Source organism: Phlebotomus papatasi, chromosome 1 (genome assembly GCF_024763615.1).
Source record: "Phlebotomus papatasi isolate M1 chromosome 1, Ppap_2.1, whole genome shotgun sequence".
Lineage (NCBI taxonomy): Eukaryota > Metazoa > Arthropoda > Insecta > Diptera > Psychodidae > Phlebotomus > Phlebotomus papatasi.
In genome coordinates, this window is record NC_077222.1 from 69911555 (window position 1) to 69927073 (window position 15519).

The 15519-nt window shown below is 32.7% G+C and overlaps 1 protein-coding gene across 1 annotated transcript in view; it reads right to left on the reverse strand.

Moving 5' to 3' along the window:
• Positions 1 to 15519, reverse strand: part of LOC129799397 (probable phospholipid-transporting ATPase IA) — a 48621-nt gene that overhangs the window by 24798 nt on the left and 8304 nt on the right. The window contains exons 2-6 of the mRNA XM_055843242.1: positions 10592 to 10712; positions 3544 to 3727; positions 3284 to 3444; positions 2766 to 3099; positions 2537 to 2678 (exon numbers count right to left, since the gene is read on the reverse strand). Of these exons, the coding sequence (XP_055699217.1) occupies positions 2537 to 2678; positions 2766 to 3099; positions 3284 to 3444; positions 3544 to 3727; positions 10592 to 10712 (942 nt within the window). The remainder of the gene's footprint in view (positions 1 to 2536; positions 2679 to 2765; positions 3100 to 3283; positions 3445 to 3543; positions 3728 to 10591; positions 10713 to 15519) is intronic.

Here is a 15519-nt window from a genome sequence, read left to right on the forward strand (position 1 = left end):
GGAGTAAAATTAACATTTCCGTAATAATATTTAACTTTTTTGGATTTCTTTGGGTGAGTGTAAAAGAAAATAGTTTTGTTAAAAGATTATGTATTTTATTTTCAAAAATATGCAAGTGTTCTAAGTAAAATTCAACAAAATTAAATTTTAAGTGAATAAATAAATTATTTAAATGATCATAGGGGAAGCTGGCTGAGCCCTGTGGAGCTACATTAATATACGATTTTTTCGCTTATTTTTAAAGGAAGCGGTTTCCTTTACAAATAGTAATACAAAAATCATATAACTCCATAGGATAAATTTTATTACATTTTCAGAATAAATTTAACTTTAATAAAGTACTTTTCACCATAATTTTAGTACCGTATTTGTTAGTGTAAAATATTCTGATAAAAATTTTCCATAGTTTTGCATTGAAGGTTTGGATACTAATGTTAAGACGGCTGTGGACGTTATAAAAAATAAAACAGTTCAGATTTGTGGATATAAAATATTGAATTTTTAAACGAGTAAGTTGATGAATACAATTTTTCTATTAATCTTAAATGATATATTGAAATGCTTAGTAGCAAAACTACTTATTATAATCTGTAAAAAAAGATATAATGATGGAATTCATAAAAACTCTTCTGATTTTTTGTTATTCCTTCAATGAATTTCCAGAGAGGTGGGAGAAAAAAATTACGTATACTGAGAGAAATCCGAAAAAGTTAAAATAACATTCCTGAAATAACATTCCTTCGGTGTAAATATTACCCTTTTTAGGTGTATTAGGGGTTAAAGTTACTCTTTTTCATATTAATTTTAACCTTAAAAAGGTGTAAAATTAACATTAAAAAATATTGATATATTTTTACACCCAAAAAATGTTAAAGCTCTGAAGAAAAAAAGTTAACCGCACCCTCTTTTTTTCTCAGTGTAGAAATAAAATATAGATATTTTAGTTTATATTTAGCAATAAATGTAGTTCTTATATGTTTACAGTTTGGTGTTTACTTCTCGCGGTAGGTATTCTTAAAAAAAAAAAACATAGGGGAAACTGGGGTAGAAAGTCACAAAACGGATATTTTATTTTTTTACAATCTACCCTGGCACTTCAGAAATTTCTAATTAGCGTAGTTTTATAGGAAATTTACCGCTCTACAACTCTGTGAAAGAAATTTTCCTCTATTTTGTAAGGAAATACATTTATCGAGCCGTTTTCTAAAAGGTAATTTTGTAACCATTTTCAAAAAAGCTGGGGCAAATTGTACCAGGCTTGGGGTATTATCATATTTTGATTCGCTTTATTACGGGCTTCCGTAAATTAAAAAAACATACCTAGAAGACTATTTTCTTAGGAAATTTATTCCTCTACACCTTGGTAAAACAATGTTTTCTCTATCTGAATGAAAAAAACGTTTTTCAAGCTATTTTAGAAAAAAACACACAAACGACTGCAAATCGTTTGACCAATGCAAACAACAAGCGACGAGACATGGAAATGACGTTTCTTTTTGCCGTGAGACATCAGAAATTGCTTCGGTCTTTGTTACTTCTTGCTCCACACCTTTTGTTACTTTTTACCCCAAGTGGTCGTTTTTAATAAAAAGATTTCTGGAGAAAAAAATCTTTGTAAAATTCTAAAATAGACAAAATAGATAACGGATTCGTATTCAAAGAATCCAAATCATTTAGTAAATATTCACCAATGAATCAATATTGGAAAATACAGGGGGCTAACCAGTTTAATAAAAAGTGAAGCTATTTTTTATTTTACTCTGTTAAAACTTTTGCATATTTTGCACCTCGATTCAAACAATTCGTTTTGGGGGTTTTAAATCATGTATTTAGTAGGTAATAATTGATATCTTCTGCAAGGAAAATATTTCGAAAATTGGGTTTCGATATTTTTTTATTTTCTAAATTCCTTGTTCGAATTGTAAGAAACTTACGACATTGAAGAAGGTCTATGTAGGCTATCTATGGAAAAAAATATTAAGCCGCTATCTTTTTTTTATCTTAGAAGATGTTGAATTTTGAAATTTTGTGACTTTTTGCCCCAGATTCCCTTATATCAGTTATACACCATTCATTTGATCAAAATTTCAATTGTTAATGCAAAAACACTAAAAAGCTAAATGGCACTGTTGCACAATAAAAGTTTGAATCCTGGCTGAATTTAAAGTTTCAGAACAAATAGTTTTAAGAGTTGGATAAAGATGTTTTAGGGAAAGTTTTTCAAACTTTATCATGTCAAATGGAAATAAAAATTATTACAAAGTGCTTGAAGGAGAATAAAAAACTTTGTCTACATTTTCGCAAAATGAAGAAAAAAATGCAAAGACATAGGAAACACAATTGAAAAATTGCGTGTTTAGAAGATCCCATCTTTCTCACGTAGCCTAATCACACTCACTAGAATAGACCTTCTAGCATTTAGAATACATGAAATATCACTTAAGTATGCATGTTTTATGATATCATTGAGCTTTTTTTTTCCACGAATGAGTAAAGTTTTTATTTATTTTTTTTTAGTTGTTGTAAGGACACTTACCATCAATGCCTAAATACTTGTCCCTCTTGTAGTGATCTCGTGTCCAAAATTCATTAAAAACAGCACTAACAAGACATAAAACTATTAGAATAAGAAAAAGCATCAAAATCTGTGTGTTTGTCAGTCTGTCTACTGTTGAACGCTGCAAATAGTACAATTAAATACAATTTACTTCATTATTCACCAAATGAGAATTGATTGATTGTTAGTGAGAGTCTGGTTTTAATACCTTCAATGGCGCTGAGGTAGAATTTCTCATAAGTTTCGTATCGTGTCCAGTATACACGACAACACCAAAAATCCATGATGTATTGCGAAGCATGGCACCACGCAGGAGTAATTGATCAGGACCCAGTGATACAGCTGTTTTTCCACTTTCCTTGAGGACACCATTAAATTCATACAAATGCCTATTTGGCAATTCACATTCGAGTGTTGCATTGAAATATGCTAAATCTTTGGTATCGAGAAATTTTGCTGTCTCCGGTACACCTTGACGAATCTTCAAATTAGTCTCACCATCCAAATTTGATGTCTCAATAAATGACATCCCTTGAGGTTCGCTGAAACACATTCAATATAACATTCAAATGATCCCCCTAATTGAACCATTATGGGTCAAACATAAAAGTTATAGAGTGACATTACACCGGATTAAAGGGGTTTGGTGGATACAAGAAAAAAAAAATAGAGATGTAATAGTGAGATTATTACTCGGAAAAGGTCAAATAATCCTTGACATTTTACCTTGAGGACAGTAGAATGAGATCTGCGGGAAAGAATTTATTATTCCACACTTTCACAATATCTCCAACACTCAATTGCTGCCACTTCATATACTTCCATTGGCCACTTTTGTATGTTTCTATTTCCCTGTGATTTATTTCATCGTCGGCCCTGTGGCGTTTCTACAAAGTACCACGAGATATTTCACCATTAAAATCTCCACACCCCTTTCACTCGAAAGTAATTAGGAAAAAAGGCTTTAATATAAACAAGGTACTCACGACATCTTCAACAATTTCCTTGATAGCACTCACGCTTAGTATAAAAATTAGAGGTACAAGTGTTGTATATCTTCCCGTGGGTGACACATCAGGAATTTGTTGTAGTAATGCAATAAATAGGAAAAAACAATTTGAATACCGTCGAAATTGTTCAAAGAGGAACGACGGTATAAAGCTGAAGGTACTGCAAATAGACAAAAAGGACAAGAAAAATCCTCATTATGAATTACATTCGTATTTTCTCAAGTTACATTGTGAACACTTCACTCGCTTTCTTCATTATCTTTTAATATTCTCGCAAATAATAAAGTTTTTTATCAAAAAAATGTTATTTGCTTTTTAAATGCAATATACAATCAGCAGAAAAAATGCTGATTAGATAAATTTTTATGCGCTAATAAATTTCCTAATTATATCTACTCTATTCATCATTTGAAGTTTTCTGTTGTGCTTATTATTTGAGAAATTTAAAAGTCAAATTATTTCACGGGCTTACTTTAAAATATAATTAATGTGGAAATATTATTTTCCTAAACAAGGTAGGGTAAATTAAGCTAATTCAAAACCTGCTCCAAATGGAAATTTTTCGCTACGCCAAATGGAAATGTAATTGTTTTCACGATAAATACTGTACTAAATTATTATATTTATATATTTTCTATACCACAGTTTCATTATTTTGTTAATTTTGCTCCAAATAAAGCGAAAATCCATTCATATTCACAAATTTTAATTTGTTAATTTCTCAGAAAAATTAAAAGTGTACCTTTTCACCATTGAATTTTTCATTGATCGACCATGTTTTCCAATGAAAAACACAATGAGGTGACTGTTGTTTATTCGTTTTATTTAACATTTATGTCATATTTCTGGATAATTTTAGATAAATTAAGTGCTAATCTTTTTTGTAAACGGTACGTGAAGTTTTCAAATGAAATAATTACCTATTTCGTGAACAAAAGGGTTTTTCTGAAGTGTCTGCAAATACTTCAATAGGAAACCCCGGAAATACGATTTTTTTTTGGAGAGATTTTCTTATTGTTTTAGATGAGAAAGCAGAAAAGACCAAGAATAAGAACAAATCCTGCACTCAAGAGCAAGTCAACAAGGTTTTGGAAGCCTTTCGTCGCGGTTTCACTTACACTGTTTGTCTCCAATTAGAAACCTTCCCTTGTCTCCATTTGGATTAATTTGTTACCAATAGAAGCATTTTACACTCGTGTATTTTTCTTGTATTTAAGAAGTTTTCAAATTATATCTAAAGAATTTTCACTAAACAGTAACATTCTAGAAGAGACAAGGAGCAAATTTATGTAATTCTCTTCAGAAGAAATATAAACTTAATGTGTTGAATCTTCTTCTGTCAAAGTTGAAGCGTCTGGAAATGGTTTTGAATTAGGACATTTACCCTAATTCTCTATTCATAATTCTTCTGATAATCATTTTTAAATAAGGAAAACTCTGGAATGATCGACACTTAAGATCGGATCGTTACTCCAAAATTAGAATGATTTATTACTGCACGAACTCCAGAATTCTAGAGGACAAACGATTTGAGATAGAGACTTGAAGCATTTGAAGGACCCCCCCCCCCCCCCATAAACCGACACTAGAACAATTAACATGCCCATCATTCCCCCACTCCTCCCTTTACTTCAAAACCATTTTGGAATTGCTCAAAAACGCATCACCAGATTTCTTTTTGTTGAATTTTGGATATGTTCTAGAGATTACCTAGGCGAACATTTCGTCCATAAACGAAAAGGGACAGATAATCCTAACCGGCTTATGTAGGTGAGATTCTTAACGTGAGCTAACTCGGAGTGCATGCAAATTCGATTTGGAGCTGAAGTTGGGAGACGCCATTCAGTTATCTTGAATCAAATTCGTGAAATTATACAAATTTTGTATTTAAACCAAAATATCAAGGATTTGGATAAACTGACAGAAAAGTGTTATATGGGTGAAATGTAGACCAGAATGTTCTCTATAATTTTGCCGTAGAACTTGAACTCATCGATTACTCAGAAGCCAAGATAATCGAGGTTTTTTGTTTCTTAACTTGTTTTTTCATCCAGAGTGCCCCAAGTAGTCATTTGTTGAACTTCAACTATATCAAAGAATTGTTGTATTTTGCGGGACTTTCCATTTAAACCCCTATTTTAAGTGTCTTGGTGGAGTAGAGGCAGTCAAATTGGCATCTGAGTGATTTCAAAGCGTTATTATTGGAAAAATCAATTTTTTCACACTTAAACGGCAAAATCGGAGTGATAGCGTAGTCTGAGTGGAAAATGATGTATGGACGAAATGTAGAGACAAATGTCCTCTACAATTATGTCAAAGTAATCATCAAAATCGGTTCAGCGACAGTCGAGATAATTGAGGTTATGTGATATTGAAATTGGTTTTTCGACTGTGGCGCCCCTGGTCTTGGTCCCACGAAGTTCAAATATTCTAGAAAGTTGTAGCATTTGGTGAGATCTTTCGTTTAAGCCCTCATTCATCAAAATCGGTCACATAGAACCGGAGATATGATTTTTTGAATTTCGTGAACTTTGACCCCTCATATCTCCGGTTCTATTGAAACCACAGCGCACATACGCACCATTTTGGAAACGTCCTAGACTGGACTACAACATACTAAAATTTCATTAACTTGCACAATGCCGTTTTTGAGAAAAGTGACTTTGAATTTCGATGAATTTTGACGCTATCACAGCGCCACCTGTGGTGACTTTTTGAACTTCCATCTGAAAGTGCTCATCGAGACGAAACCAAAAAGGTAAAATTTAGGTCGCTATGTTAATTAGAACCGGAGATAGAGACCGGTCAATGTTCGAACTTTGACCCCTTATAGCTCGGGTCAGGGGTTTTAGATCGACTTAAGGTTTTTTTTGTTTGATAGGTATAATCAACGGCTACAACATACTAAATTTTCAGCCCGATGCACAATGGAATTTTTGAGTTATTTAACTTTTAAGATTTAAAAATTTTCTTTTTAAAAAAAGCGCCCCTAGCGGTGGTTTTATGAACTTGCGATGTTAGAAGGGGAAGTGGCATTTCACGAGAGCTTTCCAAAAAGCCCTCACTTTTTAAATTCTGACAATTAGAACCGGAGTAATGGCCATTTTAAGAAATTTTTTTTGGACCCTTATAGCTCGGGTCAGGGGGGTCGGGGGACCTTAAGTTTGATATTGATGGAAAGCTCTAAGGCCCAGCTATAACATACTAAAATTTGAGTCCGCTGAATGCCATAGGGGCGGAGCTATTGAGAAAACAAAAAAAGGGGGGTCTTCAAAATGGCGGAAGGAGGGGTGGGGGGTGGGGGGTCTATGCACCAAGTTGCAATTTTCACTCGATATATAACCTTTGCCGAAAACCGCAAGTCGATATCTTTTTTAGTTTAGGAGCTATTAAGCTCCAAAGAGCGGCCGGCCGGCCGGCCGGCCGGGAACGTAACTTAGCCACATATATATTCGGAATCAGGAAGTGGCGAAACAGATTTTGGCCAAATTTGAGGTCGATCGGACGACATGAAATTTTGTTAGGATTATAGTAGGTGAGATTGTTAAGAATCTCACCTAATACCACTGAATCATTCCTAATAAGGATTTTTCAAGGTTAAAGGTTTTTAAAAAAAACTCTAGAAGAATGAATTTCTTAATCGAATGGTATCATACTTAGGATTGTTGGAAAGGTCTTCTTGACAAGCCTGAACCGGTTAAAATCAATCATATACCGATAACTAATTTTTAACCGGAAAATAATTTTATTACTCTTCATAAAATAAATAATGCGAAAGTACTTTTGAGATATAGCATCTTTAGTCACGAGTTCGAGCACTTCGCAAAGGCTGGGACTTTTTGACACTCCTTTTTTTAATTTCGGTGCTTTTTATCATTTTATTTTGGAATGACTATCCTATCTTCAGTTGCGATTCCAAGAGCACTTTCCTTATTTACAATTTATGATTCAAAATATTTCTTTAATTTATTAATTTTCCTAAGAACGAAATATTGAAATACCTTATCTTGAACAAGAACCACAAGAATTGATAACTCAGAAACAGTCGATAGATAGTAAATTTCTCAGAAAATTGCTCATTTATATATTATAGAATCAGATGATTGCATACCTTCGTGCAAGATTTTCATTGGTAGCATTACAGGACTTTTCTGCATGCATTAAATGTAATATGTAAGGTGATTATATTGCCCTGTATCCATTTATCCCATTTATTACCAAGTAATCGTTCAAACAAATCGATTTGTCTTTTTATGACTTTTTTTTCAAAATGAAAAATTGAATTTACGAAAATGTTTTACGAATTTTGCGAAGGTATGAATGCTGTACGGAAAAACTAATCTAACTAAAAGCTAATCTGCATTACCTATGAAAATATTTCCGTAAGTTTGGTGGGACTCCGGGGGAAATATTCAATTTGATCTACTCCAATGCGGCAAAATAGTCCCGACAAATACTGTGAGCAATTTACTAGATTTGATACGACTTTTCGAGAAATATACCCGATTTTAATAAATCGAAAAGGCATAATCTTTCATCATGAGAACGAAGGAAATGATAGACCGCAAACATCGCTCAACGCAGCCGTCAAAATTACCGGTATTTCTATGGGAAATTTTATTTCGTTTTATTTCTTTTGATCTTTGCAGAATAGTTTCAGTGGCAAAAATTCTACTACGCGGAAGGTGATAAAAAACTAATTTACAAACACGAACTTTTTTTTAAAAGTGAACTCTTTGAAAATGGAATCAAGCTTGAGAATTGTTGAAAAGAGAATTGTTGAATTGTTGTTAACTCTTTAAGGACGAGAAGGATGACCATAGATAACCATAGGAAGAATTCTGTTCTTGGGTTACCGGTTGAGGCATTACTTATGGTCTCATCGAAATGTTTACCACAAAATGATTTGGAAGAACTACAAAATCGTGATGAGTTATCATAATACAACGAGTAATCTTGATTTTGTGGTTCTTTAAAATCATTATACAACTAAAAATGAAGATTTGTGCGAGACGCTGCAAGTATGCACAAGCAATAAGTAATGCTGCAACTCTATGGACGAAATGTTCAACTAGGCAATGTTAATAGTCCCTTGGGTCGATTTTAGTGGGGGGGGTTTCTAAAAATCCCATATTGCTATCTCTAGCCGCTTGGTCTCTAGATCTGGTAAAGATCGGACAAAACAGACAGATCATACAGCTGGACAAACAAGCATCATTTCTCATAGAAACACGAAAATATGTGGTCGCAAAGATAGATGGTCCGCGAAAGGATGGAAGGTAGAAAGATTGAGGGTGAAAAAGTCCAAGAATTATATAATATTTATGGTCCCATTCCGTTTTATTTTAAGTCGACTAAAAATTGTAATTATTTCGAGAAATATGTTAATCCAGAGATCAATATTAATAAGGTGACAATATTCATTTTTTTCTGAAAAGAATTTATAAGCATAGGAAAATTCGACAAAGTCGAATTGCCCTCCTGAAAAATTTTCATTCTAAGATAGAATGGTATGGGATATGGAATGGAACCGTTGATATTTATTGCTCTCTGTGTGCAACTTGTGGAGTAAAATCCTGTTTCTCAATATCTTCTTTAGATAGCACGAACTTATGGAAACATCGAAATATAGGATTTATTTTTAAAATGTGCATTTATATTTTACATCAGCAATTTTAATAATTTTCTCACTGTAATGTGAATTAACTCATCATTAAGTTATGAGTCATGTAAAACGGAAATTAGGTCATGATTTGTTTTCAAACTAATATCAATTATCATTAAGAAAAACAATTAAACGGATATAAAAGGCAAGTGGCACAATTAAATTCATGAAATAATAAAATTTTTGCAAATTTGCGCATTCTGCAAACATCTTTAAAACTATTTTTATATACAATAAGTTTAGAACACTTTGTTGCACATTGCTTTTTTTAATGTATTTTTCAATTTAAATAAAGTTATTCTGTATTATTCTACAGAATTTTCCATGATAGTAAAGAATCCAACTCTTAGATTTGTTCTTTTTAGTTAGTCCGTTTTCTAATTTTTGGTGTTTTATTATAATATTTCACTTCACTTTTTTCTTATTTTACTATTAGTGCAAGCCCGAAAAATTTATTAAGCATTGGTGCTCAATTTATTTAAAATTTAAAAACAGTTTAAAAAATAGATTTCATAGAGAAATATTCATGAAGGTCGGAAATCAAATTGACGAAAAGTATAAAAACAATATGCTTTCTCTGTATCTCGTTAAAGAATTCAAGCAACAATAAAATCGCAGTTCTTTTAAGTATTCTGTAATATTTTTAGAAGCTTTTGGTTTTGTTTTAGTAAAGTTGTACAAAATATAAATATTTGTATAAACCAAAAATTAATCTTGTCGAAATGCTCCCAAAAAAATAATAATAAATTTTCTTTGTCTACATAATTCAACCTAGTCTGAGCACCATTTTCCTCAATGTCCTTTGACACCATACTTCTATTTCTATAAAGGAATCATTCACTTTTTCAATTTTAAGAATTGAAACGAATTGAATGAAAATTTAGCCCTATAATTTGTATCCAATTATAATAAGACAACAATGTAAAATTATCTTAAGCTATTTAATAACCGGATTAAACTCGCGTTTACATTGACGGGCGCAGTATTTAAAGAATTAAAGATTCACACTTCTTGATAGCTATAACACAATATAAGCGTGGGCAATTTGGTTATAGACCACAAGTTTGAAGATAGATATTTTAGAGAAACACAATTTCTTGTCATTTATTGTTTTGTTAGCTAGCCAAGTTTTCACAAAAGCACAAACTATAATGTGATGATTTTACGGTTTTTTGGAGGCAAGAAAAAGCCTTGAAGAATGAATCATTTGGTAGAAGAATTCTCATTCGAAACACTAAATTCTACTTTAAATTGTATGGAAGAAGAAATTCGTAATAGCAAGATAAGCTTCTCATAAACTTTTCGGACAATAAAGTCTGCACTAAATGGGCAGCTTGTTATCGTTCTTACAAAACTTACCTATATTTTGCCGTTGATATATGATTACTGCAGTATTTCTGTGGCTGGGGACGATTAATGAAGATTATCCTCTTTTCGTTGGTGTCCAGTGTGACCCCAGAAGTTGTGCAATCATCCTCATCTATACAGTAGACCCAGAAAAATAAATAAATAAAAAAAAAGAGTGGCATTAGAATTCACTTACTAGAACGTTTTACATTTACGTCAATTTCCATACATTGAAGTAAAGTGACACATTTAATGGCCTTTTTGTCTGTATCACCACCCGCAATGATAACAATAAAATTGCTTCATACATAATAAATAGCATCTATTGTTGCTTCGTGTAAATTTCATGGGTACTTTTTTCCATGTTTCACTCTCGTCAATTATTTATATACAAGAGAGAATTGTTTATGTGATTATAGAAAACCAGTGATAATCTTGAGTTGCCGTATGGTCCATGCGATTTTATTTAATGTAAATCAATGCGAATTTAGTTTGGAAGTTGACTAATAAATTAGTCACATATACTCAAATGGTATTTATATTTTTGTTTTTTGTTTTTTTTTTATTTTGCAAAATGATTATATCACCAATATGTCCCGGGACTTAAGAGATTATGCCACTTTTAATAAATTCATAAGACTTTTAGAAAGCACCAACGATATGTTAGAATTTCATAACAATCTGATGATTAGTTTGTAAATTACAGAGTGTTTAGTAGTGAAAATTTATTTATATAGGGGAAGGTTTTGCACCTTCGTAATATTGCAGCTTCGTAAAAGTTGATTTTTTCTCAAGTTACTAAATGAATATCATCCTTGGTCATATAGCTAATCCAACAGCTCACATTTCCTGACAAACTTGGGGGCCTAGGCCTTTTTTCCTGGGTCCAAAAGGCAAAAATAAAAAAAATGAGCCTAAAATCGTAATTCTGATGTGTGATATTTTATGCATTTTCGCACATTGCAAGTGACTTTTCGAAAAAGCAACTATTCCAAGTTATAGAGGGTTTATTAGGGTTAATATTTACCGTGAAAATCTTTGCTTGAAGGGGATCGTTTTTGTGAGTGGAGGAAAATTCATTAAAATTACCACCCTTGCAGCTCAGGAAAATTGAATCTTGCAGCTTCGTAAAAACATCTGTCAAAATTAATGACCACCGAATTTGATCAGTTACGTCCGAAATATGTTCTGTAAGACCCATTTGAGGTGTTAGAGAAAATCCGAGGATTACATTAGGTGTGATTATAAGAGAATCATACCTAACCAAGCTCTTAACTGACTGTCAGAATGCAGGGAAAAAATTATTTTCCGAGTGTCAAAAAATATGTGTTAGAAAAATAGCTTAAAATTGATTTTTAATGCGTGATACCTCCTACAAATTGTGAAAACAAGTAGATGAAAGTTTCATCTAAGTAGTGATGCCCAAATTTTTGTGTCCGATGTAATGTTTTCGGGGAAAATGAGGCCTACAAAGGTGGGAAAAAGTGGTACGAAGCTGAGTTAACCAAAGCATCTTCGTAAAAAATGCTGCTACATTTACATTTCCCTGTAGAGGAAAATCCAAGGACTTCCAGGAATTTTGTGAGACAGAATTATGAACCCAATAAGTAAGAGATTTTTTTGATATAGTGATATAATTGATTCGATGTGTGTGGCATTTAGTAAAAAATCTTAAATCTTGGACTCCTTTTTAATACAAACCTTCAAAACCTTCCCCTATTTTCAAAATAATGCAATCAAATAACTTCATGTGTTGATTTTAACTGCTCGAACTCCATGAGAGAGCTGTTTTCACAATCTCCTTTTTTCAAATTCTCATCATCCTGGCTTCCAAACGATTAGAGATATCTACTTCCAGTCTTCGGTGACCCCCACATAAGTCAACATGCTCTATTGAACCAACTTATCCAAATCCCGTCCAAAAACATGATTTTTCGACTTATCTCAAAATTAGTCCTGGCGATTTCATACATTTTTTTGGAAATGTTTTGGAGGTATTCCAACCGAACATTTCGTCCTTAGACACCTTTAACCGGAAAAAATCACCATCTTGAATTATTGAAGGTCAAAGGCTTAATTTTTATCAGATTTGGTCAATTAATTAATTGTAATTTCATGATTTTTTGAAACATTCTTCTTGAACAATTTTGAACTTCAAGATGGTGTTGTGGTGATTTATAATAATAATAATGCTTGGCACAACATTCCATAAAGGCACTAGGCCTTTCCGCAAGGGGATTTCTATAGACATGCATTATTATTTTTTCTTGTACGGGATGATGTTATTAGTCCCATGCCCGTGGAATCAAGTGCAGTGAAGCTCACTGGATGCATTTCGAACACCTTTAACGCCAGAAAAACTCCCTGTGGCGTAAAGGGGATTCGAGAACGGGACACTTGCATCATAGAACGAGTGCTCTATCACTTGACTCACTGAGTGTTCAGTTTATTTAGTGAGTCCTTAAAAAATTATTCATTTGAATAAATTTGCATTTTATGTATCAAATTATATATTACTAAAACATGTTTAAAAGATCTAAAGAAAAATTCAGTATAGAATCAATTGACAATCTTGACTTAATAGGACAAACTAAGTTAAAAATGAAAAGATCTGTTTTAAAATTATCCACAAAAAGCTTTTTTTTTTAAAATTAAAATTGCTCAAAAAAAAGTTTTCTTATTGAGTGCCTAAACTCCCCAAAAAGACGAAGAATTTATTGAAGTCACCAAGTCTTAATTTTAAGTAAGAGGTCCTATTTGACTTTAGAGGCGGTTTGTAATGGGAATTTCTATTTGAGGTACTCCTAGATAATCTTGAGTCCTTGATTAGTAAGCCATTTTACTTATAAAGATCAATACCGCTGCATAAAGAATGATACAAAAGTATAGGCCACATTCGATTTGGGTACCCCTCGCGAGCATCCCCGATGGATAGAGAAAGGCTGTAAGTGATCCTAGAGTTGGTTACAGTTTGTTTTGGAAATAATTACAGGAACGAATCGGCATTGTTGCCTCTACAAGAATTCCTTTATGGATACTAAACTGAGGACCACCCTAAAAACCGTGTCTCCTGGGGTAAGGAGGCTTGAGACCCCAGGTTTGTACACTGCTTCACAGTATTCTATTTCCAAGAATAAAAAGTGACATCATGGTCAAATTTTCGAACGTAACTAGTCACAATACTGGTTACTGGTTAATAGTAAATTTAGCCAAGACCAAAACCAATTATTTCGTACAACACACCATTTTGTATTAATCCGAGACATTTTCATTCTTTTAAAAAGCGAAGAGAAACTTATCTGATTATGTTTGCGAATTTGGTCTCAGGTTTGACAATCTACCACGACAATAACGACTTTTGAAAATGGTTACATGGAATTTATAAAAGCTATGGAAGCTATTGTAAAGAGGAGGCGATCTTTAAGCAGACTTGGGGCAAGATTGCTGAAACAAATTCAGGATTTTGCCTAAAGTTGTCCTGAGATACAGTAGACTCTCTCTAATTTAGCTCTTTTAAGATCGGACTGCTTTTTAATTCGGGCAGCAGCTAAATTTGAAAAAAGTTTGCCAACATTTTTCAAGTTTTAGATTGAAGGAAATATGCTCAACTTGCCATGATTTGTTTTAGTTATGATGTAGTTTTGCATTATTGAAGGGTTTTTATCAAATTTACAATAAATATGAGTATGTAAAATTTATATTAGTATAAGATGAACAAGAAATCGTTGCATGTTAAAAAGTTTGTCGCCCGAATTTCTCTCTAAATCGGGCAAATCGGGTGACATTTCGGTCCCAAATGCCCGAATTTGTGAGAGTCTACTGCAGATTCCAAACACCTTTCTTTATAAAGTATGGCGAAGGGTCGATTGGCTTGAGCTGTTATCCTGGGTGTCCAAAACCCGTAATCCCAATAGTGACAAGCAGTTCAAGATAAATGAAAAATGAATGAACAAATATAAGGTTTCAAAAATACATGGTTCTATAATATCTTATCCAGAGAACTCTATAAAGACAATATAAAAAGATATAATGCGTCTTGAGCAATGTCCGAGGAGATTTTCGTTTATGGACGGAAAGTTCTGAGGTCTTTATGCCGTAAACAAATTTTAATTTTCAACTTCATTTATGCTATTTGGAAGAAAGGCGAAGTACGACTTGTCTTGAAAAATCGAGTCCGTATGTTATTTTCCGAAAACCTCATGTTAATTTCTTTTACTGTTCTATCTCATGAAGAAAATGGACGACAGACAAAAGGCCTATTAACACGTTGTAGTTTGTCATATTCGTAAACTAAGAACACCAAATTTGGGGTTCCTTAATGTCTCCATTGCCATTCGATATGAGAATCACACATTGAGAAAGAGTTTTACTTCAAGACAATGTTCTTTTTATGTGTGATTTTCAATTTATGTGTTCTTTTGACTGCGGCAATAAGGTTTAATTCCTGGGTATTATCGATTGATGCTTTGAGAAAAAAAATCAATGATAATGTCAGGAAAACAATTAAATTCTTCATTGGTAATTTAATTAAATAGGGAAATACCATTACGATGATAGAATTTCTCACAGGCAATTCTTCATTCAATCATTCTGCTTAAACTTGGCCGTCTTTCTAATTTATAGACAATTTCCTGCCACTCAAAATGTATTTTCATTTGACCGTGATTTAGGGAAGAACTTCCATTTATATTCCTCAAATAGACTGAGTAGAGGTAGTATGCAGCAATTAAAATTCAAATATCCCATATTGTTCGTTTGAAAACTCCATAGAAATGAAGTGCACTTGAAGTTTAAGGTTGAAATGATGGACATTTGCATAAATAAATTCTCTTTCTCTCTTAATTGTATAAAAATACTTATATATACAGGATACTTTCGGTCTTGTTCTAAATTTAATTCATAGACTTCATAGATTTTCGTATGAATGTCATTGAGAGATG